Source organism: Pempheris klunzingeri, chromosome 24 (genome assembly GCF_042242105.1).
Source record: "Pempheris klunzingeri isolate RE-2024b chromosome 24, fPemKlu1.hap1, whole genome shotgun sequence".
NCBI classification, from domain to species: Eukaryota; Metazoa; Chordata; class Actinopteri; order Acropomatiformes; family Pempheridae; genus Pempheris; species Pempheris klunzingeri.
In genome coordinates this window covers 14,111,300-14,139,296 of record NC_092035.1, presented here as the reverse complement: position 1 = coordinate 14,139,296, position 27,997 = coordinate 14,111,300, and the positions used below count along the sequence as shown (strand labels likewise).

The 27,997-nt window shown below is 39.9% G+C and overlaps 1 protein-coding gene across 1 annotated transcript; it reads left to right on the top strand.

Moving 5' to 3' along the window:
- The first annotated feature begins 27 nt into the window (after positions 1-27).
- On the top strand, positions 28-27,997 carry LOC139223593 (protein SON). Its single transcript, XM_070855562.1, has 17 exons — positions 28-226; positions 1,663-1,871; positions 2,508-2,719; positions 10,103-10,379; positions 10,883-11,076; positions 12,677-12,829; positions 13,393-13,568; positions 14,458-14,592; positions 15,501-15,587; positions 16,828-17,046; positions 21,293-21,403; positions 22,770-22,886; positions 23,258-23,405; positions 23,901-23,969; positions 24,795-24,910; positions 25,795-25,896; positions 26,865-27,997. The coding sequence occupies exons 4-17, from the start codon at positions 10,129-10,131 to the stop codon at positions 26,940-26,942; spliced, it is 1,956 nt and encodes a 651-aa protein (XP_070711663.1). The 5' UTR covers positions 28-226; positions 1,663-1,871; positions 2,508-2,719; positions 10,103-10,128; the 3' UTR covers positions 26,943-27,997.

The following is a 27,997-nucleotide window of genomic DNA, read 5'->3' as shown; positions in this document are numbered from 1 at the left end:
AGTTGAAGTGTGTGTTGTTTTTCCAGGGGAGGATAACGAGAGTAAATCCAGATGCTACAAGCGGCGCTCAACAGGAAAGAGGAAGAAGAAGAAGAGAAGGAGGAAAGGTGAAGAGTGCTCGTCAGATTCGGACTTGGAGCTCGCATCAAAGCAGAGGGATAGTAAATGTGGTCAAAGCTTATCATCAAGGCGACGAGAGGAGTTACCTGATATCATCCCAAAACAGGTAAAACCACCAAATGTCTCCACCACATGCTGTTTTGATCACTCTGACAGTACATAATTGGCCTTAGTTTATCTGTTATTGGATCAACAGATACTTAAAGATCCTCAGAATATTGAAGAGGGCAAGGTTATCATTGGGACGTGGCTAATGACTGATCAAAGAAGGTCATACAACATATTTAAAGAGTACTTCACTTAGTGTGCTCCTCTTTCCAGTTGTTTAGTTTAGTCAGACTCATTCCATATGTGTCTATTTCCATGTATTGATGATTAAGCCTGTAACCTGTTGTTTTTTAGAATTAGTTAGTTTAGAAATCGTTGCTAACCTTGTGAAACAGGGCTGAAAGCTGGTGTGTAGAAAATACATTTTGCAAAGTCTGAAGTTCCAGCAATGTCCATGTTTGTGTTGTTTGATGTTAGTGTCTAGAGTGTTTATATAGTGTATCATATAGGTGAAATACAGAATAGCTAAGTATTGATATATGCATCCCACCATAATTTAGGTGCAAATGGACAATGCAGTTATCGGGGTGTATGGCTAATGGGATGTGGCAGACATTGGTGAACAACATATATATATAATGAAAAAGAATGAATTATGGGGGAGAATTGACAGACAGAAATGGCAATGCATGACACAGTCACATCAACTTCACATTCAATTCAACCTTAAATGTACCCACTACATCTCTAACCTGTTAAAAATCCAGTCCTACCCCTGTACTTGTGGGCTCCATCCGTTGGTGGAAGATGACTTTGTGAACAGACTTCTGTCCTCATAATGGAATGAATGCAGCCATCATCATCTTCGCTGATGAAATGATGTGCCATACATACAGTACTAGTCAAAAGTATAGACACACGTTCTTATTCAGTGGTTTTTCTTTCTTTTTTTTTATTATTTTCTACATTGTAGATTAATTAAGACATCAAAACTATAACTCTTCCTTTCCTCATGAGACCCAGTCTCATCTTGGTGTCTGATGGTTTTTGCAAATGCACTTGAAGATACATTCAAAGTTCTAAAGTAATGATGCACTGTCGTTTCTCTTTACATAGTTGAGTGGTTCTTGCCATAATATGGATCAGAACAGTAGTCGAATAGGGCTCTGCTCAACACAAATTATGGTATCAAACACATTAAGATGGCAAATTAACTCCTGATAATGCACGTATTAAATGAAAACCATTCCAGGTGGCTACCTCACGAAGCTGAGCGAGAGAATGCCAAGAGCGTGCAAAGCTGTCATCAAAGCAAAAGGTGGCTACTTTGATTCCATATGTGTTCCTTCATAGTCTTCAATATGAATCTACAATGTAGAGAATAATACAGATAAAGAAAAACCATTGAATGAGATGGTGTGTCCAAACTGACTGGTACTGTACATCAGTGGAATTTTAACATTAGGCTGTATTGTCTTTATGGCTTCCTAACAGGACAGCTCCAATAAAGGACGAGGAGATAAGGGGAGACATGGCAGCAGGAGCTGTCGTTCCCGTTCTCGTTCCCGTTCCCGTTCACATTCCTATTCTCATTCACATTCCTGCTTGTTGAGGAAGAACTGTCACTCTCGGTCTAGACGCCAACACAAAAGATCTAGGAGTCGCTCCCTATCCAACTCACAGCGCGACAGGACGCAGTCCAGGTATGAAGGAAAAACCAAGTGGTGGAAAAATCAAGTGGTTGATTCCTGAGAGAAATGCAAAACATTTTGGCCTGAATGATTTAACCATGAAATGTTTTTAACCTCCTCACTCTTTGTGCATCTACTCATTTTCCTGTAAGATGCTAAATCATTGACATAAGACTCAATTGGCCAAACAGGGAAAGTAAAATGAAAGTTTTAAGTTGTATTGCTTTTAGACTATATCTCTAAAAGCTGGATCACATTGCAAAAACTCCAGACTGACTGAACTGAGTGTGCTGTTTTTAATTACATATCCTTAGGCACATATTTAATTTAGCTTCTGATTACTTACAATGGGTTTTTGTAGTATTGGTATAGTAATGTAGCTCAAGCTCTCAGTTTTTCTCAAACTTAATTAAATGTGAACTCTGAATACAGTACAGTAGTGATGTACAAAAGACAGACAGATACGGGGATGTAGAGGGAATGTCTGGTGATGTCCGAGTTGTATGGGAGAAGGGATTAAATGAAATAATGATGATAGGAGGGGAAAAAAGGAATTACATTATGTATGTATGCATATGCGTACACATAAATGAAGCCTGTACTTTGTGCTTTATCCTGCAACGATCTGCCTGATGTGACTGCTGGTAGCTCCTTCGAGAACAGAGGAACTTTGGATGAATCCATACAATCCACCCAAGCTCCTTCAGAAGGCCTCCAGACATCTGCCTCCAGCCCCATCCGAGGAAACACTGAAGCAGAGGAGCTGACGGAGTCAATCGGAGAACTGCAGAGTCCTGACCAGAGTGAAAAGCCAGCAGAGGAAAAAGAAGAGAAAACGGAGAGCACAACACAAAAACTAGGTAGGATCTGGTTGATGACATTGTACATGTACTGTACGCTGTGTCCCGTGTGGATATTAAACCAGTTTATTGGCCTGTGTGCAGTTTTGCACTCCAGTCTTATGATAGGACTGATGGTAGTGTAAAACTTCTCATAGTACTCTGTTGACCCTTTACTGTGTTTAATCAAATAATATTGGAAACTATTTCTTTAAGAATCGGTCCAGTCTACCACACAGCAATGGAAAATCGGGTATTAGATAACGTACCTAATAAATCATAGGGCTCTATTTTTCTGGCAGTGCTTTGGAGCGGTATAGTCAACTAGTCAATAAGTCAGAAAATCATAACTAGAAGGCGTGTAGACAAAAAACACATCAGCAACTAGGCCAGTTGTTAGAGTCTATAAACCACCGTAAATATGTCTACACCGTTAAAGTGTGTCTGCAGTCTTTTTAACCGATTGCTTGTTGCTGTTGGTTTCACATGGTGGAGGCGCGCTCATCAGCTGATCTCCGTGTTTGAAACGTCGGGTGAAAAAACGTTGTCATTTACCGTGTCAGCTTTCGAAGCAGAAAGAATTTAGTTTAGCAGTCTAGCATGCACTGATGTTTCATTTTTGCATTTCAATCTATGCTATTGCACACGAGTGGTTACATGGTGTAAATCGTTTGTACAGTATTTGGAGTACAGTAGGACCAATGCTATATCTAGCTTGTTAAGGTTGCCTGACCATTATGATGTTGATGCCAGCCAAACAGCTGCATTGTTGCCAGGAGGATGGGTCTTGCTTGTTTGTATGCAACGCCAGTCAGCTGGTAATGTCAAACGAACTACTTATGCACTGCCTAACTGAGTAGCATGTGTGCGTTGCAGAACTTTTTATTTCAGCACCAATGTCTCAACTGCCGTCCATGTAGAAATTTGGTGTCTGCCTGCCATCAGGCGTGTGTTTCACAGCACTGACAGTGAAAATGATCTGTTGATAGTCAGATTGACATCATACCAGCAACATTACATGCAGACAGCGCCGCAACAGCCAGGCTGACTGTGTGGACACCACATGCATACAGGTAGAAGTGTTCAGAGGTAAATGTACAGCAATTATTGAATAGTGGTGCTGATAGAATGAAACAATAACCAGTGGATATTCTGCAGTTGGCGCTGGAAATAAAGTGATGTTATAGCAGAACATCAGGACCAGAGGACTGAATTTTAACATGTTCACAGCTGCTTTAGATAATGTGAAAGCCTTCTCCTTCAACTACTTAAATCCTTGCAGCCAACCGGAGGCAGCAGGGCAACACCTATGGGTGATAAATCTGCAGCACAGTCATTACACTTGGTTATCACTTGTTTACTTTGATTGAAATACATACTCCTGAAACCTAGTGGCTAAGCTGAAGTGTGTGTCAAAGACCCATAGACTGACTAGGCAGGACTCTTTTCTTTGATTTCTTTCTTCTCTTGTTAAGGTGAAGTGATTGCATCTGGGTGGGTGTTTCCTTTTCTTGGTAGAGGGGCTTGTTTTCTTCTGAGGTCTGGCCTTCTGGTAGGAACTGGTGATAGCTATCCCCAAAACAGTTGTTTTGCACCTAGGAGTCTTTCTTTCTTTGGGAGAAGAACCTGGTGGGCATTTGGCTAGAGTCAGTTTTGGTTTCCATCTGCATCTCTGCTGTCCTCACAAGCCCATCTTTTCCATTTTAGCTCTGTGTCATTTTTCCCAACAGGCCACAAGAAACAAGCAACTTGGAAGTCAATAGCCATGACAGCTTATCTTCACTTGAGATTTTCCTTCTCCGTGCTCCATGTTCCCAGATAAAACTTGTCCCGAAATGGCCAGCTTGGATTTGGCTATGACGCCAGCATCTCTTCTCAGCCAGCTGACTGTGAGCACAAACAGGCTGTGCGAGCCACGAACCATCAAGGGTAGATTTTGGGTGACAGGGTCCAGACCAGCGCCATCCCAAGAGACGTTTCCCAAAGGCTGTTATTTCAGCGTTCCTCCCACTTCCACTTGTACGGTATGCAGAACTGCAGCTGGGACAGATTGGATAAGTAGTAAATGCACTTGTGCTCATCTGTGGGCGTGTTGGTCTTAAAATGAGGTGTGGTCAGGCGCATTGTTCTTCACTGTCATCTTAAGGCAGCAGAAAGTGATTGTGCCAGTTATTGGGCGCAGCATTTTACTGCTATTCAAAGGGCACATTATTTAGATGGGTTCACAGTGCTTATACACACAAAGGGACTGCTGCGCGTGCCTGTGTGTGTAGCAAGCTTTGGCTTTTTAAGGGAATGGGAGATGACACTCTGATTGGTTTCATTTATGTTAAGGCCAAAAAACGCACCTATGATTAATTAAGAGACTAAATACAACCCCATTGCACCTTGCGCCTTACGTTTTGCGCCCAGATTGTGCACTGTTTAACTAGCAGGGCCAATTGTCTCTAATCCTTGTACCTTAGTATCACTCAGTTTCCTCTTCTGAAACCAAAATCGGAAAAATGAAACACGGGGCTTTTTGTAACAATGTTTTGAAAATGGATATAGAGCCATTTTCCATTGAACTTACAGTTCAATTACAGGTTTTCATTTAGTGAGCCAAAAATATCCAGTTTCCATTTCACAAATACACAATTGGGGCAATTCTAAATGATCCTTGTTATTAAAAGGTGAGTTGGATCATTATCAGTATTTTTAGCTGCCAAAATAGTAAAAATATATAATAAAAAATGTAAGTATATATAATATATATAGTATATATAATATAAGTAAAAAATAATACAATACAATAGATTACATTGTATAGATTACATTTCGTGTCCGAAAATGTTTAGATATCCATTTTATCTAAAACATTTTTTATAAAAAGCCTGGTTTTTCATTTTAAGATTTTCCGTTTTTAGAATCGGAAAACAATTGAGACAAAGGTACACGGATTCTCTCTCTCTCCCAGATTCCGCCAAAGTGTGGACAGATGGCGAGATTGAAACTGACGCTGTCCTGTATTTGCCTGAAGTGAAGAAGCACACCCAGTAATGAAGGACCCAAGGATGGGACCAGGTAAGAGGTTATCATTTAGGCTTTGGCTTTGGTACTGGTAGGAACAGTTGAGTTGTGTTTTCCACTGTGCTGTTTGACCACATTACAGAGGAAGAACCAGATCTCAGTGATATTGCGATCAGAGTCTGGCTCAGGCTAGGTCAAATAACAGTTTGCTAATCTCCTCAGAATGAAATGTGGATTATCTTTTAAGATGCTGCTCAGTGCTTAAGAAAGACTGGCAGCAGATGGAGCACAAGAAGGGCCAGAGTATATACAGAGTATTTACTGGCTACGCTAAGATGTGGATGATCAGATTCAGTACAGGGGTTCATCTTTGCTATGCCGAGGCAAGGATAAAGTGTTTAGTTGATGGCAATGCTGTTGTAAAGCAGTGGCTGGACTGAAAAGCTCAATCAGACTTAATCAGCAGTCAATGTTTTTTTCTACTTGGTACTTTCTACGTCTGGCTGGTGTGGAAAGCTACTGAGGCTCCTGAAAACGTCACCCATAAGTTCAAGATGTTTTGCAGCTGCCCATAGAATTATAGATCTGTTTGAGTCATGATCCAAGATGGCGTATATTTTTGTTGCTTGTGTCGATGCAGTATAACCCTCAAGATGATCCAAGGGGATTTGTTGGAACTATGAAAGTAGATGGATGGGGGTAGGTGCGTTAACCATCGTCCATCTTCGGGAGATTATGTCCTACAGCACTTCCAGTGCAGATCATCTGTCTTAATCCATACAACTCTCTCAGCAACTCTAAATTTGGTGAATTATCATTAATTATCATATTAACTATTTAGAAGGTGTTCTTTCTCATTACAGAATGCACAGTATGAAATGAATTTTGCTTTACCAGATGATTTCTTGGTCAGCTTGCAAGAGCAGGAAGTCACCACGTTGGGTTGCCAAGATACATGGTGTCCTTCCTGCCTGCTTGGTCCTATTCCTCACCATTTCTTTTGTTTTAATTATCAGCGGAGTTGTGAATTTCTCTCTTAACTCAACAATTTGCTGGTGTTTTTCGAGTGCAGCTGTACTGAAAGGTTTTCAAGGTGCAAGACTGTTGGACTCCATTGCCCAGGATCCCTTTCTACAATCGTTTTTTTATGAAGGAGTCACAGTAAGTGTCCTGTAGTTTGCTGAGCAATTTATCAGCACGTGAACCGTATTTCATTTCATGTTCCATAACTTCCTTCTACGGAACCAAACCAACTAAGGGCTGGATGGACAAGACAAACTCCTCAAAAGGCATTTCACTCTGGATTTACGTGGCTTTCCACGTCTAGAATTCAAAGCTTCATAGCAGCATTGTATGTGTGGTGGTCAGAAACATGAGCTCTGGCTAGTTAGTAAGCATTAGGATATTAAAGGTACTCAAGATCAAAAAAGTCACTCTTCTTACTTGACTCAAAGTATGAAAGATGAAACCAGAAGAAATCTGAAAGTTCTTTCAGATTTGACCTGATATTGGGCTGCAGAGGAGGAGGAACCTGATGCTGAGATACAGTGCTGAATGGGTGATGACAGCATATACTGGGCTGTTGCAGAGGAACTACAGGATGCTAAACCTGGGTGAGAAGGAAAGCACCCTGGTGCACTGGAGGATCAAATTGCAGAAAAGATGGATCAAAAGAGAACTGAGGATAAAAGGAAGTATGACCAAAAGCTGATGTAGAGGCTGGAAGGGAAAGCATCTTTGGTGGATGTAAGTGACCTGAAGGAGAAACTTGGGGCTCTGGAAGACAGAATTTTTCTCTTGGTGAAGAGGAACTTAGCTTAGTTCTCTCTAGATCTAAAGCTTCCTCACCAGACTTGGAATTCATGCCTTGTTTTTCACTCTTGATATGCCGATGACACACGTGCATAACTTAATGAGCGCGTTCAACAGCTTTCCTACAATATTTTTATTTATTAAATCTGGCACACCTTATTTTTCAGGAGTTATATAATCCAAATATTGATGGTCCTTAAAACTTTCAAGTTGATATGCTTTAATTATTGATGACTGAGATGAAGTAAAGTTGATTTAACATGATCTGCTTGGAGTTGATAGAACAAAGAGTTAAGCAAATCTGTATTTTTCCAACTGCAGTTAAATTTTAGATTAGCACCAACGCACCTAAATCATTTTTGCCGTCTTCATCCCACAGGCATCTCACTGTAAGCTTATAATGATCATTTCTAACTCAGGTTACATACTACTAATATTATAAAGGATGCACCAACTGAAATAGTTCCAACATAGGCACATGTTACATCTTACACCGAGCAGGTGTAAAATCCTCCATAAAATAGCGGACGGTATGGCACATCATTTAAACTTGAAGGTAAACGAAGAGCGAATTATAGAAGCCGTTTTGCATCTGTAACAAATTCTCCATAACAGATTACACCCCTTGGACATTTAGAAAGACTTTGATATATTCGTGCTACATACAGAGGATTATACCAACCTGCTGGCAACCTGACGTGGCCAGACACGTTTGTGTTACTTGGTGATTAATGTTGGCTATTTCTAGACTTTAGCTTTTAGCAAAGTGTTATCTCTTGTCTTATACCAAAGACGGGTATGAGGGACAACACGGTAATAAGCACTGAATTAATAATAGTGCTTTTCACTGACAACAGGAAGTGAAAACATCATTTTCTGCAACGGTCTGTGCAGGATTTGACACCAGAATAGTTCAGATGACCCTTAGGTCTCCATGGTGCAACCAAACATCAACCCAGCTTTAATATCAAACTAACTTGTTTCAATTTATCTTTTAGTGTGGACTTTTAAACCTGGGGCACTTCCTTTTCCAGCCAGGGGTTTCTTTTTAAGTTGTGGCCAGGTGAAACCTGTGGAAAAGCAAACCCAAAAAAACTCGACTTTTTGTTTTTTCTTTTGTGTTTTCGTCAAAGTTCATGTTTTTTTTTTTTTTGTTTTCTTTTTAGAACATAATAGTACCTAACATTACGAAAACTCAATTGAGGGAACACTTTTCTTAACTTATCTTTTACTTTTCCTTTCTTAGGACTTTTTTAAAACACAATTCTTTTGAAAGGATTAACTGTTAACTGATAATTTGCTGCATGGACCTACAGTCTATTCCTAACCAAGTTTTGGTTCAATATGATAAGAATGCATTGTATTTAGACCACACACACACACATGTCTTTTTTTATGGCTATTCCTTCTCCTCCTTGTGTAGCTTCAAAGTAACAATGCTTAACTTGTGAGTTTCAGGGCTGGATGGGTCTGCCACTGCCTTGATTGATTAGTTTGATTCTGTTATTGTGTGTTACACAAATATCGTGCTGGACTAACCCATTAAAATGCCAAAGTCTTACAAAGCAGTCATTGTAGCCCGTTTTGCAGCTGGCAGCTGAGGCATTTGACTGGGCCGATTCCAAAACTTTCTGCAAATACAATCAGAATCAGAATCAGAATTACTTTAATAATCCCCAGGGGGAAATTGCTTTTTGTTACACACAGCTCCAAAAGAATAAGAATAAGAATACACTTCAAACACAAGTAAAATACAAATATATAAAAGTATGAATAAAAAAATAAAAATAATAATAATAACAATAATACCACTACTAATAAAAATATATAACAACATGCACAATCATAGTAAGGCGCTGTACTATATAATACCAATAATACCACTACCACTACTACTATTACCAACAATAATATATAACAACATGTACACTCAGAGTGAGAAGATGTATTATATATTACCAATAATGCTACCACTACCACTACCAATAATAATAATATATAACAACGTGTACCTTCAGAGTGAGGAGATGTGTTATATAATACTAATACTACTACTACTACTACTACCAACAATAATATATAACAACATGTACACTCAGAATGAGGAGATGTATTACATAAATGATAATAATAATGATAATAATAATAATAATAATGATAATAATAATAATAATAATAATAATAATAATAATAATAATAATAATAATAATAATACAATATATACAACAACATGTACACTCAGAGTGAGGAGATGTATTACATAAATGATAATAATAATGATAATAATAATAATGATGATAATAATAATAATAATAATAATAATACAATATATACAACAACATGTACACACAGAGTGAGGAGCTGAATCATATAATAATGATAATGATAATAATAATAATAGTAATAACATACAACAACATGTACACTCAGAGTGTACATGTTGTCTTCTATATGTTAAAATATCCAAAAATAGGGCCCAGGTTTAAAAATACTGAAGTTAGCCTTTAAATGCTCTTTACCTGACACTTTACCTGGCTTTTCCATATGTGTTCAAGAAATATTATTTGTGGTCTAATTCTAAAGCTGCAGGTTCTGGCCCATCCCAGTCCATGCTGAACCGGTCCATACCAACTGAGCCTGACCAGACCACTGAGCCCAGCCTTCCTCAGCTTACAGCATCAGAATACCTGAGGTCCTTTGCCAACAATGAGAAATCACCATCAAAGAAAAATAGGATACCATCCCCGCAGAGGAAAAAAGAAGCAAAGTCATCAAAAAGGCAGAGGAGATCCACATCACGATGCAGGAGTCACAGGAGGGGATCCGGGAGCCCTTCAAAGAAGAAGAGATCACGGTCGAGGTAGAGTTTCTCTCTTAGATTCTCCTTTATCCTGTCAGTGTTGTAGATACATTTACCAAAGTTTGTAAGGATACCAGTAATGTTTGAAAATGTCAACAATAAGTTCACCATAGTATTGCACCCACTCTTCAACTACACAGCCGAAGGTTTGGCTGTGAACACTAGCTGCCTGCCATGAATTACAGATTACAGATACAGACTTTTAACGGCGACCTGACCCCGGATAAGCGGAAGATCTTGCATCTTGCCTCTCTCTCTATAACTGCCAGTCTTTCACCCCAGCAGCTACACATAGTATGAACTAGTTTGTTTCAGCCCTGCTGCTAAGATGACTTCTTCATTTGAGACTATGTTAAAAGTTTAGGAGGCCGAGGAACAGGGAACGGCTAGCCCACATATTTTTTTCGTTTTGCTGAAATCAAAGTGTGTGTGAATCTTTTCTCTTGCCACTGCTCGCCTCTGCAGTTACTGCAAATGAACTGAGCTACATGCTGTCTGTGCAGGTCAGGGGGCCGGAGATCACGGCGGTCACGTTCACGGTCTGCGTCATGGGGTCGGAGGAGAGCTACATACAGCCAGAGGGACCGCTGGAAGCGAGACCCGAGTCACTCCCCTGTACTCATCCTCCGCAAAAATAGATCCCCCACCCGGAAACACTGCAGTTCAAGCAACAGCCCTCAGCGCATCAGTGAATTGGGTCAGATGATATAAAATCACTCGTGAATGTTAAACACCAACTGTTTGTTCCTTTTTTCCATTATCATTGTACAAAGAGGCTATCTGTGTCACAGTCCTTTCCTGATGCATTCACATGCAAAGAAAAATGGGTAAAACACAGTTGCAATGGCAAAGTGCTGTTGTGTAAACAACTGTACAACTGTACAAAAGAGGTCTGTCTTTTTAAACATAAGAGAACTGACCTGTTTCTCGCAGGCTGTGAGACTGCACACTGTTTTCTTAATGAAGCATAGTCAAATTGGGTGATTTTTACAAATCACTCTTCATAGAAAAGTAGACTATGCCCTCACTCTTTGTTTAGTATTAGTAGTAGTAGCATTACATGGTTGATGTTGAGCTACATCCAGTACAAAAGTTTGGACACACCTTCTCATTTAATGGTTTTTCTTTATCAATCAATCAATCAATCAATCTTTATTTATATAGCGCCAATTCACAACAGTGTTATCTCAAGACACTTTACATAAAGAGCAGGTCTAGACCAAACATTTACTTTTACTATTTTCTACATTGTAGGTTGATATTGAAAACATCTAAACTCTAACGTTCCCAGAGGTGCTGAGCACTTGTTGGCTGCTTTCCCTTCATTCTGTGGTCCATGGTTTAGGATAACCACTTCATTTGGGTTTAGGTCGGGATGATTGTGGAGGCCAGGTCATCTGACACAGCACTCCATCACTCTCCTTCTTGGTCAGACAGCCCTTACAAAGCCTGGAGGTCAGGCTATCAGAGGGGATGGCATGTTGCTGCAGAATGCTTTGGTCGCCATGTTGGTTAAGTGTGCCTTGTATTTTGAATAAATCACTGTGTCACCAGCACAGGCCCCCCCCTCCAATCACACCTTATCCTCCATGCTTCACATGTGGAAACCATCTGCTCATCTTTTCTGCGTCTCACAAAGACATGCCAGGTGGGACCAAAAATCTCACATTTGGACTCAGCATACCAAAGTACAGATTTCCATCAGTCTAATGCCCATTTATTTTGTTTCTTGTAGCAATTTGACCACGAAGGCCTGATTCACACAGTCTTCTCTGACCAGCTGATGCTGAGATGTGTCTGCTACTTGAACTCTGTGATACATTTATGTGGCTCTAATCTTAATGTGCTGTTAATTTGTGGTTTCTGAGGCTGGTAACTCTACAGCAGAGGTAGCTCTTGGTCTTCCTTTCCTGGGGCAGTCCTGAGAGCCTGTTCCATTATAGCGTTTGATGGTTAAGGGTACATTCGTATACCAGCCCTGCACAACACAACACAACTGATGGTCCCAAACACATTAAGAAGGCAAGAAATTCCACAAATTAACGTTTGACAAGGGGCACCTGTTAACTGAAAACCATTTCAGGTGAATGAGAAGGTCTATCCAAACTTGTACAGGACTAGTAGCTGCATTTCCTCAACTACAAACAGGCGACGACGTGTTAAGTTGCACTGATCAGTCAGATCTAGAATAATCCAGAAATACTTCAGTTGGTTTGTGAGTAGATATTTGACTGTGTTTTGAACATCACACTGTCAACAAACATCCATTGTATTTATTGATTGTTTCGTTTCCTCAGATAAGGAGCAGTTGTTGGAAATTGCCAAGGCCAATGCTGCTGCCATGTGTGCCAAAGCAGGCATGCCCATCCCTGCCAGCCTGAGGTCCACAGTGCTTCCCCTGGCTCTGCCAAGTATGGCTATGAATGCTGCTATGGCCAGTATGACTGCTGGTAAGATTTTGACACTTGTGGTTTATAATCATTACTTCGGGATCTGTTAATTTAACCTTCGTGAAGATATAATGTTCCGTTACGGACATTTTGGAGGCTGTGGTTTGTGCTGCTATTTAATTGTATTCTGTCTCACTGAAGTGTTTCTAATATTAATTATACTCATTTAATGAGCTGGAAAAACTGCAATTTTGCATTTTATATATTCTGTGTATTGAATTTCTGCATATTCTCTTCACTATTTGAATCATAGTTAGTGTGTCTTATTAAGCTTTATGTTGATATAAATTTCTCAGAGTGGTGACACATAAGCAAGCCTAAGCAGTTTGCCTTTGTCTTGGGTTTAACAGATTTTTGTATTCATTTTGCCTAGATGTTAACAATTTGGGAAATTATATCATTCAAATAGGCTATTTAAGGTTGCTATGTAAATCAGCTTCTGAGACAAACATGAACAGAACAGAGATTCGACAAGCTTGGACCTAACTTGAATTAGCTTCAAGTCTTGTTCTTCATTAACTCCTGCTTTGCTCTCTTCCTCTCTGTCCTTATCTTCCTCGCAGCCACCATGACAGCTGCCTTGTCTAACATGGGCACTCTGTCTTCACTGCTCCCACTGCCCTCCATTACCAACAAGCCACCTCCTGTCCCTGCTCAGCCCAGCATTTCTGCTTTGGAGGAAGTGAAGAGGAAAGTAGCAAAGCAGGCTAACAGCATCAGCATTAAGGAGTTCACTGATGTAAGGGCGCCAAGCTTGTTAACAATGTTTTATGTACTGGAGTTTCACTGAACGCAGAAAAAAAAGAATCTTTTATTTTATCTTCTATTTGATTAACGCTGCAGTGGCAATGAAATTTAAAATTCTCTAACATCTTATTTGTAACTAATGTGTAAGTTCATAAAATATACAAATATCAATAAGAACAACAGGACCAATTCCGGTACAATACAATTCCTGATTGCTGCTTTTTTCAAAACCAATTTCATAAAATCCACTTTAACAAAAAGAAAATTATATTACAACAATTTACTGTCCACGGACTGTTACTTATTTTGGCATCTTTAAACACTCAAGGCATTTTCATAACATTTCATTTTTCCACTCAAAGTAGTTTTACAACATAAAGAATAAATGTATTTACCACAACTTTACCTTGTTAATCTGTTAAAATAATATCAGTGAATAAAAACATGTTGAAGCTGGAATAGAACTGGGAACCTTCAGATTACCAGTGACAGCTCTACATCCTGAGCCCCCCAATGAGAGGATCTACAGAGAATCCTCTCTGCTATCCAGGATCTTTCCAACTTCTAATGGTGCTTAAAAAAACACACAGGGATTTCTACTGAGAACCCTTTTATGTTTAATTCATTTAATTAATTCTAGGATAATTATCTGATAATTATCTTGATTGTGTGCTGATGTAAAATTGGATAATTTTTTGATTTCAATTGCTGCTGCGTTACCCCGATAGGTTCGAAAGTCAAGTTGACACCACACACAACCGTGATTTTGAGTTTCACAATGAGTGCACATACAGAACATACAGAACCTCCAAACTGCGGCATGGTAAAACGATGTTGTTTGAACACAGTTCTTGATCTGCTGCGTGTGTTTGTTTTTGCAGAAATGCAAGATGATTGTGGACAGTAAAGGAGAGCTGCCGGTAGCAATGCCACATGTTTCAGACGAAGAGGATGATGGGAAACCCTTTGGGGGATCAGCTCTGAGAGAGCAAAAAGCCATCAGCTTCAGCATCAATGTAAGTTGAAGTGTCCTCCCTTTTGAATGTGTGGTAAAACCCTACCCAGTAGACATTGAAGTATGTGGAGTAGCACTTTACACTGCAGCTCAGAAATAATAAGGCAATAGTTATTTGGACCATACTATTACATCCATCCATATTATACTATGGACTAACAAATAGTAATAGCATTGTTTTGGTTACTTTCACCAGTGAATTAAATGGCAGTGTAGAGTAAGGCCATAATTTTGCTGTGATTTCTACCATGTGCCATGATTTAGTGCCTCAAATTATTCTAATGCACACCTGAAGGCAGTCAGTAAATAACGTTTTAACCCTTGTACTTGTTTCCTATCATGGTGTTCCTGGACAAAATTGGCCAGGCTGTGTGACATCTTATAACCAACTCAATTCATAGTTATTATTGCAAGTTCTACACTTTTTATAGACCTCAGTTATTGAAGTACTACCACTCATTTTTCTGTAAAAGACCAGAGGAAAACATATTGACGGATTATCACAGCCTTGTAGCTGTTGAGCCAGGATAGTGTTTAGAATCAAGCCATGGTACTGCTTGGTACCATAGTCCGATTTGGTAGCTGCCACAAGCAACATCTGTTTTTGGTGATGTATTAGAATTTTATATGGATAATTTTCATATAGATTATTTTGTGTAGAATCCAAAAAGAATAACATTAACATACATTTATGTGTGTGTGTGTTTAGGTGCATGAGTTGGCGATGTGTGATAATTTTGGTGTGTGCCTTACAAATGGATTGGTCATCTATAATTTTATATATACTCCTCTAGCATTAGCTAAAGCCTTCGGTCAGTTAGATGAAATATACCAGAAATGTGTTATTGGCCAATTTTGCTCAGAACACAGTTCAGAAAAAAAACAAACAGTCTGTCCTTTTTCCTCCAGAACACAACAGTGCGTCCAGCTGTGCGTAGTGATGCAGGGATGGCCAAAGAGTTTCCTGTGTCTTCAGGATCCCAACACCGTAAGAAGGTCTGAACATTTGTGCATTAGATTTGAAATCTTGTAAGATTATTTCAAAGTTAAGTTTTAAATTCTACAAGGTAGTTCACGGTGGAATAGGAGAATTACACCAAATGTCCTCCAATGCTTTCCACCATTAATTAGCTTATTTCCTGCTGTAGGTCTGGGACGGGTCTTTACAGTGCAATAAAGCATTAGAGGTAATTGAAGGCAAAATACTAACAAATTATTACAATGAATCCTGAAGGGGGCAATAATGTCTGTACCAAATTACATTGCAGTACACAAGAGAGTACCATGTATTTTAAAAAACAACTCTCGCCTCTCGTCTCTCCTGTGTGTGTATTTCACTCACTGACTCATCTGTAATGACTTGTAATGTATAGATTTGGTTGGCTGAGTAGCTTCATGTGATCCTGGGACATGTAAACAGCAGCAGCAAGTAAGTGTTGATAGTAAGGTGGGCATCTAAATAGATTCATCATCTGGGAAACATTGTTCATCAACTTTGCGTTTGAGCAAGAAGCATCATTTATGTAAGCACATGGTCCACCTTCCCTCGTTTTACCCACAGTCCGCCCAGCGAGTACAATAGCTTTATTCAGGGTGATGTGATGGAGCCAGGTCTATGCACAGATGTGGGCAACACAGTCTCTTATGTCCTGTTGCGGGGCCAGCCTGAGTCCCATTCCATCCGTTCCATTTTCCTGCAACTGGACGTTAGCCAGGATCAGCCTTGAGTCCAAGCTGGGTTAGCTTGGCTGTTATCCTCGATCTCCTCTGTGTCCTCATGGGGTGGTTGCACCATCTGCCGGAGCATTTGATCAGCTGGTCGGAAGATGCTGTGGGTAGTAATGGTCTCAAGGTCCACTGCTCTTATTCTAAACCCTAATCTAATTGATGCATCAAGCAGAAGCAAGAAGCATACATGCTATAAACTTGCAGCATCTTATTTGAAAAATGCTGTTCCACAGTATTCATTTTGATGAGCTTGAACTTGATGAAACAGCTAACAGCTGCTGCATCTGCATACATTACAGTTGTATACATACTAAAACAAAATGGAATATAATAAAACTAAAAAGTAGTGAAAACAGGAAGAAAAAAGGAAGATGCAAAGTGCCAATGTGGGTGCACACACAGTAAGTGAAGGTGCGGGGAACCAGTTACTGTGTTCCAAACTGCAAACAATGAAAGCAACAATGCTACAAATGATGTATTGAGAAATTTCATGTGTTACTCTGTCCAGGAGGGTGAGATGCTGGGTGCCTACGGAGAGTGGGTTCCAGTTGACAAAACAGCAGACAAAACTTCAGTTGCCTCCAGAAAGACCCTGACCACTGTTCCCATAGCGACAGCTGCCTCATCATCCGGTGAAACGGAAACAGCAGCAGGGTTACCAGAGGTTGTCGAACCGGCAGCAAGTGCGGCAGATAATGACAGCGTTTTTCCTGACCCATTACTGCAGGTGAGAAGTACAACATATATATATATATATATATGTGAATGTGTATGTGAAAAGGTCTTTTTGTTGCATGTGTAACTTACTGGTACACACGTCCTAGGCCTGATATATTCAACATCTCAGAAACCCTGTTATAAATAGCACTGGAATGCTAAACAAAAAACCCTCCCCCCTTAAAGTCAGACTTTTTTTTTCAACTTAGAGAGGGTTACAGAGATAAGTAAGGAACAGATGAACAAAGGTTAACATGGGCCATGGATAGAGATAAAACAGGTTTTCAATTACACAGATGGTGTGGTTATGTTCCAATATTTTGTTGACTGGTTGAATCGTAGTCTCAGTGAAAATGTCAGTTTCTCCAGTCCATTCCTGTATTGATGGGGGGTTTGGCTGCAGCATTTCTGGGTTATGGCCTTCTATCTGACTGCCAGTAAAACTTTGTAAAGGTATTCATCATGCGTCCTGAGTCTGTCTGGGAATTTACCCAAGTACAACATCAGAAAAGAACACTCAACTTCCATTCCCAAGACAATGCTTAATTCTTTGGCAATCCTAGAATAGATGAATTGAAAACACATGAAAATGATCTGCCATTGGTTTACCACACTCCTTTCAACAGGTGTTCTGACCCTGAGATATTATTACAGTCCTCAGAAATCTCCGGACTCTATTCCCTCTCCTATTTCTGCTTGATCTGCATTGCAGAGTTGTTTCTGGAGTCTTTTAATCTGCCATATAGTCGAGATATAAGATGTTTATTGTCTCTTATTTTATAAGCATCAGTAAAATTATCAACCAAATTAGGTGTTCTCACATTGTTTCTGACTAGGAGATATCTTAAAAAGTCCATTTTTTCAAGACCATAGGTATTAGATAAGCAGGTGAAAGATTGTAATTTGTTGTTTGTTTGATTGTAAACAGTTGTTATATTACAATAAGATGAAACCCCAATATGTACCCATTGCTTAAACCTCACATCCAAACCAGAGGGTTTAAAATCTGGTCCATATGCAACCCATTTAAGCTTTTTTGCATGTCTCTCAAGTTGAAACCTCACTCTAAGAGGTACCTTAACCCATTGGTTAGATTTATCCAGGTACATATCCTTGTGATTGTAATTACCTAATATCGACTGCCCAGGTCATTCAAATTGTTGCATCTCCAAATCTTTCCATTTGGCTACATAGTCTGGTATGCACCAGCATACCAGTGGTTTCAGCTTTCCTTGAGTCTATAGTAAGGTCCTATATTTAATCTGGGGCCTCTTACACAAATCTGGAAGTATTTGGAATTTATGTGTGTTTAAACAATTTAAGGATTTGGGAACACTGTTCTTCTGGACTTCTCAATGTGAGCGAAACATTGTCCGCAAATAAGCTTTTCTTGAATTCCGAATTTCCAATTAAAATCCCCTTAATCTCTGGGTCCTCCCTTATTGGCTGAGCTAAGGCTTCTATAAAGAACTCAAAAAGAGACTGGGGGGGCTGGCTACAGCCTCCCTCTAACTTGATTGGTTGACAGGTGTCCATTACTTCTTATTGTGGCTGTGGGAGATGAATATAATGATCTAATGCACTGTATTGATTTCTTATTAAAACCAGATTGTTCTAATACTTGGTACAGATAACTCCACCCCACCTGAATCGAAGCGAATCGAATCGAATCGTTCAAGCCTTTTAGCGATAATTGATGCATACAGTTTATAATCAATGTTTAAAATACATATTGGTCTATATGAATTACAATCTCCTTTATCTTTGCCTTCCTTGGGGATTATAGAAATGACTGTTTCGGTCCATGGTCGGGGAATCTGTCTCTCTTTAAGGGTGTGATTGAAGCATCTAAGGAGCATTGCCGTTAGCTCCAGTTTAAAACATTTATACCACTCACCTTTGAAGCCGTCGGATCCAGGAGTTTTATTTGCCTTCAGACAGGAAATCCAACTCAGCCACAGTTATCTCTGCAGTCAGTGTATTATTTAGGCGGAGTCCTATTGAGGGGAGATCCAGTAAGAATTGATCAGTTGTAAGGGAGTCAGCCTCATCAGGTTGTGTGTGTAAGTCATTGTTGTACATTTCAAGGCCTTGCTGAATTTCTTCAAGTTTGTGACATATCCTGTTGATTTGGTGAATAGTCCTCTCAGCTTGTTGTTAATGCAACCTCCATGACAAAAGCTTCATCCCACTAGGTCTAGTTTCATATTTTTGTTTTGTGAATCTCATCTTTTTCTCATTTTCCTCATCATAAATCTTGTTTAATTCTTGGTGGACACACTTCAGTTTGGTCAAAATGTATGGAGTGTTGGATTTCTAGCTGCTTCATTTCTGACTGCAGTTACATCAGGTGGTTTGGTTTTTCCTGTTTCCTGTTTGCAAAGCAATAAGTTTACCTCTCAATACCACCTTCCATGCATCCCATAATACAGTTGGTGACACTGTTCCATTATCATTATTTTGACCGTATTATATCTTCTTTTTATAGAAGGATGCTTCTTTTACCTCTCACTCCTGAGTGATCTGAATCATCTTTGACACATTCACTTGTTCTGTGGAATGTAAGGCCCTCCAAATGTCTACCATGTCAGATTCCTTCAACAGCTTCTGCATCAGCATTGAATTTCGGCGTCTCCTCTTTTGCAGATTTGTTGTGTCAAACTTAGGGTGCAAGTGAATATTCCACTCCCCTCCATATTAAACTTCCTAATGACTGAATTATTAGATCAAATATATTTTAATAAACATTTTATCATGACCAGGAGGCATATATACATTTACTAAAGTAATTTCCCTGTGGTCTATCTTGCCTTTAACCAGAATGTAACGACCTTCTTTATCTTTAATTTGAGCTGTTAGCTGAAAATGATCTTATTAGGGAGTAAAATGGCCACCCCCCCCCTTGCGACCTGATTTGTGAGAGGAGTAAAAATGTATTCATGAACTCCATCCTTTTTAATTTTTCATGCTCCAGAGTCTGAGAGATGTGTCTCTTGCCAAAAAAAGCACTTGAACATTTTCCCTTTTCATTTTAGCAATGACTTTAATTCTTTTCACTGCAACAGCTACAAAAATATGAACAACAGATCAAAGTCACTTCCACATTTGGAGAAAAAGTGTGCTCCTTAAATCTGAGGGGAAAACCTAGTTTAAGGTAAGGGCTCCTCTTTGTTGGCAGTACCACCAACAGCTCAAAAGAAATTTGAGAAATTGAAGCTGGGCACTGTTTAAGTCATGTCTGGGAGTTGTGGTGAAATGAGAGCAGCCTCTGTCGGATCTTCTCTGTGTGGGATGCCTGCTGCAGACGCTTGCTTCCGACTCATTCCCACGCCATCCTCTGTGGTGTAGGGGTCGGGCAGGGTTCTCTCTCTTGGTCAGTATGGAATACGTTTTTCCATGGGTCATCCTCTTTAGATCATTGTAGATTTTAGGTCCGCTGTCCAGAAACACCTTCAGCTTAGTAGGCGGGGGCCGTCTGGAACCTTTCTCCTTGAGCGCTCTTCTTATTTCAGCAAACAGAATCTGGTCTTAGGTGTTGTACTCCAAACAGTAGGACATGGGAGGACACGGTCCCAGAGCCCTGTGTGTTGTCGCTGTTTTACCTTTAGCTTTTCTTTGTTTATCGCCTTAAAGCGGTTTAATCAGGGGAATTATTTCAGATCGGTGAGAGAGCGCTGGTTCAGCCCGCCATTTGCTATCGTTCTAATACACCTAATTTGCAATGGGGGTTGAATAATTTGTGCAACTGTACATGTGTACAATATGAGCATTTCTGTCAAATATAATAGCACTACCATCGGAACATCTAACTGATGCATCAAGCAAAAGCAAAAAGCATATATGCGCTTAACCTACTGCCTCCAATTTGAAAAATGCTGTTCTGCAGTGCAGATCAAGTACATATAGTGAGAACTTCTAAGAATGACACGAGGCTCTTGTTCAATAACCAAGCATCGATGTCTCAGTGCGCATCAAAATCTTCACTTCACGCACGACGTCCTCTACACATCGAGGTTTGTGTCACAGATAATTATGTGATTCATAGTTCAATTCAGGTTTTTCTAATTAGACCTAAGTTTGTCTCTGTTAATTGTGTTTTAAAGTTTACTTGGATCTGTGCTCACAAACCTGTCAAATGTCTGAGTGTGCAGACACATAACCCTGTGACTTTTTGCCTCGCAGCTTGATAAGTTCTTCATTTTAAAAGCTCTCTTCTCCTCTTTGCCTTCTCTCTCTCTCTCTCTCTCTCTCTGCAGCCAGTAGATATTTCTCAGGCTGTAACTGAGAGAATCAAAGCCCAGAGGCGATTGGCTGAGAACCCCTATGATGTCGGTGCCATCTGCATGCTCAGCAGGGCCCAAGAGCAGGTATAATACAGGTTTGCTGGTATAATTTTTAACATGTTGTCCATATTAGTTTAGCATCTTTACCTCATATCACAGTTTTGAGGGCATCTGGCCAGACACCAACAACGGTGGAGGATGCATTCAATAATAGTAATGATAATAATAATAATAATAATCAATATCAGACCAATCAAATAGTTTATTACAAGCAAAGAAATTGGGGCATCGTCTAGGAACCATGAACATCTGTACAAAACTTTGTGCCAATCCATCCAGTAGATGCCGAGATATTTCACTGGTAAAGTGAAAACTAACTTTGTGTTTGCGCTAAAGCATAGGTCACTGGATCACCACAGGATCCAGTGACCTTGGCAAGAGTCTCAAGAAAGTGCCTCAAGGAGCTGTATAATCTGAAGAGCATACAATACCTGCTATCCTTAGACCCAGAATTCAGATAAATGGACAAAACCTCAGGAAGATGAATAGAATGGACAGACTGGAAATCACTAAATGGAACTATGGAGACCTAATGTAACAAAGAAGTGGTTCAGATTTAATTAACGTAGGATGCTTTACACCCTTTATTTTAATAGCAGTAGCTAAGCCTCTTTATCCAGTGACCACGGGGTTAAACTGCTTACGGAACATTTAACTCACAGCTATCTCAAAGGACTTAAAACATTTCTAACACTTTCTCAGGCAGTGATCCCCTTTGTAATATAAGTAAACACAGTTCTTTGACAATAAGAGCTCTCTTTCATGTTGGTATGGTGCCAAGAATGAGTGTGTCTTGCACAGTATAGTATAGTGTAGTATTTTGGTCACACCCATACAAACCTCTTTATTTCAGTCATGTTTTGCTCATGTCTTTCGACGTTTCACGCAGAAAATAAACACCTCCATGCTTATGTGCTCATCAGACGTGCTGTTAGAGTTAGATTGTCATACAGAACCTACTGCACTGTAAATAAACAGCTGTGTTGAAGACAGAAACATCCAAAACAGTTCACACACCCAAAATCAAGGGGAATACTTATGTGAAAGCTTTTGTAACAAGTGCGATCAAAGGTGCGCACTTGGCGCATTTTCAGTTACGATACAGGTTGATGTGTCATTCTGATTAGCAATAAGATATAATAGATTGTTTGGGTTCGAGAAACATAATCCAAAATGATTTGTGGATCATTACCAGGATCGCGTTTTTGTAATAATGTGAAGATTAAACAGGTTTTTTCTGTCCAAGCCCAGCGTTGCACATACCACGTTCAACCAGAGGTCTCTTGTGCACTCCATTGCTAAATGTTTCTGTACTGTCTGCTTTGTTAGAATATTTCATCCGCTAAAGTCTGTGGCTGTCGGATTTAATGGAAATGTCCTGTTCTGACAGGTAGATGCATGGGCCCAATCCAACACTGTTCCTGGTCTTTTCACTGGTTCAACTGGAGCCCAGGTCCTCAGCTCAGAGGAGCTGTCCACCAGTGGACCACAAGCATGGCTAAAGAAGGTAAGACACACAAATATAGCATGCACAAGCAAGCATGCAAAATCACTGAGACAAGTGTTACGAAAATGAGCCTCATATGCTGTAAACACACAGAAACAGACCTGTATGACATCTCTGCATTGTTCAGGTCTGTATCCATATAAAAAACTCTTTTCTGTCACTGTTACATGCACATTAATATGGTTTTCCCTGGCTACACCTGCTTTGCAAAGACAATGTGATGAAGGAAGCTCTGTTTCTCTACTAGTGCAGAGTCATCATTATTTCCCCTCAGTCATTATTATTTGTTACCTTCTGTTGAGAATCGTTTTTCTTTCTGTCCTCCATTTTCCCCTCTTTCCCTCTATGTCTACTGTTACTGTCTTGGTTAGGACCAGTTCCTCAGGGCAGCTCCAGTATCCGGGGGTGTCGGGGAGTTCCTGATGAGAAAGATGGGCTGGAAGACTGGAGAGGGCTTAGGGAGGAACCGCGAGGGTACCGTGGAGCCAATCATTATTGACTTCAAGGTCGACCGCAAAGGTTCGAATCCACGTTTAATCGGCCACATTTAACCACATTCTTTTAGCAATGTGTTGAGCCATAAGAGTAGTAAGAGTAGTTAACGTTTAAAGTATGACACTGCACCGATACATAGACTTTTAAAAGTGAATTTGTTGCTGTTGAATAGATTTAAAATAAAATGTTCACACTCTTTTGTAAATGATTGTTCAATTGATTGTTTATTTGCATACAGTGTGGGAAGTGAGATCTGATCCATCAGTCAGGACGCATGTGAAGAGTCATTTTAATGTTAAGACGCATGTTAATGACAAGTTTGAACAGAGTCATAGAAGATTTTCATGAAGCCAAGGAATACTCTGAGCCCTGTGTCCAGTCTTGGCTTACACACCTGTGGCAATATGGCTGTCACAGATCACCCAGACTTGTCTTAGTGCCATAGGGAAATCATATAATAATATAATAATGGCATTGATGCCAATGGGGGTGGTGGTGATGATAATTTTTATGTTTCAGGACTAGTAGCTGAAGGAGAGAAGCCACAGAAGCAGACAGGAGGACTGGTGGTAACCAAGGATCTAATGGGTAACAGACACACAGCAAACACAGCCACAGCATGTGCAGTGAGAATAAATCTGAATCTTGGTACTGGCTCCATATTCGGAGATTAATTCATGGCACAAGGCATCAAGTTGGATCAGAAATCTTTGTTGGAAGAGTCAGAACTGATAATGTCTATTCAGATGTAACAATTGTAGCTTCTTTCTCTCTGTCCATGGAAAGGTCTGTTCTGTGCTCTCTCGCTCTCCCACACTGCTGCTTTTTTCTTCTTCTCCCTATTCTTCTCTTTCTCTCTCCCCTAGATTCTGATTTTTTTAAAATATTAATTAAATTAATATTAATATCAGACAATGAAATATTCAAAAAGATTATTTTCATATGTCTTAAAATACTTTTGGATGGGATCTTGTATTTTTGACTCGGTCTGGTTACAATTAAAGTTGTAATCCTTAGGATTTCAGTCCATATTGATGTGGTGTAATTTAATGCTACAGCAAACTCTAAAATGAAGAGGATTGTGCCAAATAAGTATGAAAATGTTCACATCTTATATTATGAGCAATAAAGATTAATAAACAGCAAAAGCAACAGAGCACCATTATTTATTCAAATATCAAAATTATACAGAGTGATTTGTTGTGCATGTTGTTAACACACTGCCAAGCTGGTAAATACATCCCCAGTCTCTCAAGGTTATAATGACCATCTTTACCATTGTTAGCCTTGATCAATGATAATATGAATGATATGTATGAATATTTGGTTCATCAGTTATGCCATATCACATTCATACATACAGGTATCTTGTTTGTATGTCTCATCTTGTTCTGCCCCTCTGTCTGTGAACAGGGAAGCATCCGGTGTCTGCTCTTATCGAGCTGTGTAACAAGAGGCGGATAATGCAGCCAGATTTTGTCATGGTTCATCACAGTGGGCCTGACCACCGCAAGAATTTCCTCTTCAAGGTGGGCTTTTTTTTTTTCACTCCTTTTCATGTGGTTACATGTTTGACCTTTACGGTTTGTCCACACTATTAAAAGGGTACCAAGATACAATATCACACAGAAAGAAATTCTCAAAGCTGAATTGCTATAGTCGCTGTTAGTATGTTGGTTGCTGTTTGTGTTGTCTCTCTCTCTCTGTCTCTCTCTCTCCGTCTCTCTCTCTCTCTCTCTCTCTCTCTCTCTCTCTCTCTCTCTCTATGTCTCTCTCTCTAACCTCCACCCAACGCGGACCCTTACAGAAGCCGCCCACACTCTGTTAAAGGGGAGTTCTTCCTCCACTGTTTCCTAATATAACATCTTATGCTGCTCATGTGGGGATTCTTGAATCGTTGGGTCTCTCTCTAATTAAAGAGTTTGGTCTAGACCTGCTCTTTATGGGAAGAGTCTTGAGATAACGCTGTTGTGAATTGGCGCTCTATAAATAAAGATTGATTGAATTATGTTTTATATAAACATAATTATTATATGTTATATTTTCTTCCTTAAGTCTGCAGCCATGCTAGTGGCTGATGGAGCCTGTGTTGAGGCACAGTGAGGCTTTGAAATAAAGGCTAAAGCAGATTCTGTCCTCAAACCCTCTTGCTGTTAGGCAACAGTGCTAACCACTGCACCACCATGCTGCCAGGAAATGAATATACTATATTATATACTATAATCTTCCAATAGTCTGTAATTATACATTGTCAAGACATACATAAGAGGAACAATGCTTGTATTTTCAGAAAGGGAGAAAGCTGTCCTCAGATGTTCTGTCCTCTCTTTAGTGATTAGAGCACCTAAAATATGACTCACTTGAAATGAGTCACACTGACATATGATTCATCCATATACTTTGTCATCTGCAGGTCACAGTGAATGGCGTGGACTACCAACCCCAGACAGCTAGTCCCAATAAGAAACATGCCAAGGCCATGGCAGCTACAGTTGCCCTGCAGGCTCTGGGAGAGGTAATATTAAAATAATAACACAAGCTGTTCATATCATCTTCACATATCTATGAAATAACATGCGCAGCAAGCACAATAGTCTCCATCCTCCAAACATTCTGGTGAGTGTATAGTGTATAGTGAGCAGGTCCTCTTCCAGAGAGTCTGCCATGTTGCACCACCATGTTTCTGCTGTAGCCTAGAATGGGCCACACTCTCTACCTCTGCTTGTGTGTGATGGCTACCTCACTACACTGCTGCGACTTGCATGTTCATGATGTTCACACACACAGGCTGCTTGGTAGCCAGCCTATCTTTCTGCACCGAGTTTGCCTTTGATAATGGCCGTCAAATGAATGTCTTGTCAACAAATGAACAGATCGGATTAATCTTAACCCGATACAGGAAGAGTTGAATTGTCTGTGTCATATTTTGTAGGTACAGACATTTAAATATGTATAATGTTGCCGGTATGATTTCAATATGATGGTCACAGATCAGTTTCACTGTCTATTCTGGTGTGAACCACGTGCTTGTCACGGAAAAAAACAGGCGAGACTCCAACACCCTAGATGAGTGGTGCATGATGCTCAATGCAGGCTGTGTGGCTCTAACATGGAGGTCGGAAAAAACACTGCAACACACACATATTTAGGGACTACAATACCACACTGACTGCACAGTGACGTCTGTCCATCTCCCAAAAGCAGCCAAAACCAAGTAGCTTACATAGTTCAGTCTGATTTCAATTCTTTAGTTCTCACAGCAAGAAGGCTCCAGCTTCAAACCCATTTGCCAGCTGGGTTTTGTGGAGTTTGTATGTTCTCCCCATGTTTGCTTGTCTTTCTCCCAAAGGCATGCAAGTTGATGACAGTTGAGGATGATTTGTGTTGCTATTCATTTAAAATTCTAGTTCACATTTGACGTGCTAATTATAAAATATCAGATTGATTATGTGCCTGTTCCAATGTGTTTTATTTTGTTCCCAGGTTCCTGTTGATGGACCAGGACTCTACACTGGCCCCATCTTCACCGCTGCTTCTACTGGCCCCCTGTTCTCTACATAGACACAACTGTTTGACTTCAATTGTGGGACACTAACAGAAAGGACTTTTTGAGTCCTATTAAATAACGGTCCATCATTGCCACACTGGCAAGTATGTATGATTTATTAACATACTAAGAAATGAACCAGAAAGATGATGACCAGTCTGGCTCCAGATGGCACTGAGTACGTTTGTGGTGAAGCTAGTTGTGATCCATTTGATACCCGCAAAATCAAATTTTTTTATGTCACTCTGCTCACAACAGGATGGCAAACACGTTTTTTGCCAAATTTTTAGGAGGTTGTTAAACATGGATTGTATGTGTGTGTGTGTGTGTGTGTGCGTGTGTGTGTGTATGCTGACATGTATGATATAGCCTGACATGAGTTTCTCTGCAATGGATATTTTGTTGTTCATAACAAAGCAGAGCTAAATTAGGCTGTTGAATTAGTTCATTTGTAAATTGTCTCGTCGGTTAGAAACTTCCTGCAGGTCCTGACGTTCTGTTTGTGGCCCGGCCTCCTCGTAAAAAAAAATATGTTTCTCGTGAAAGAGGCTGTTAAACTTTATGGAACTAACCTTCTAAAGACATGCATACAGAAATAAAGATTCTATTTATGTTATGTAGTAGAGGAAGCCACATTATTTTTACTGGTAATGCCTGTTGAATGTAATTTTAAGCTTCTTTAGTGTGTCCCTGTGGTTATAAGACTGGGGAGGTGTTTACAACCGTATCTGGCCTCCAGTTGCATACGAGACTCCTGGCAGTTTGCTGCTTTTCATTCACCAGTGAAGAGACTCACTGGTGGGTGAAAACGCACATGAAGGTTCCTCCAATGTTCTCCCTGCACCCACCACGCAGCCACCCTCACCAACCAGCAGGAGACGCTAGTGCACCGTCTGCAAACACTGCCAGGTTTGTTGTCCACCCACTCCACTGCTTAAGGCATCATTTATTCTTCTGTTAATAAAGAATCAGATAAATCCCTGCACATATCTTGATGTACAACAGGGCAGTAAGAGAAAAACTACAAGTTTAACCTTCATTTTTCACCGTTATTTTGTGAAAAGTGATA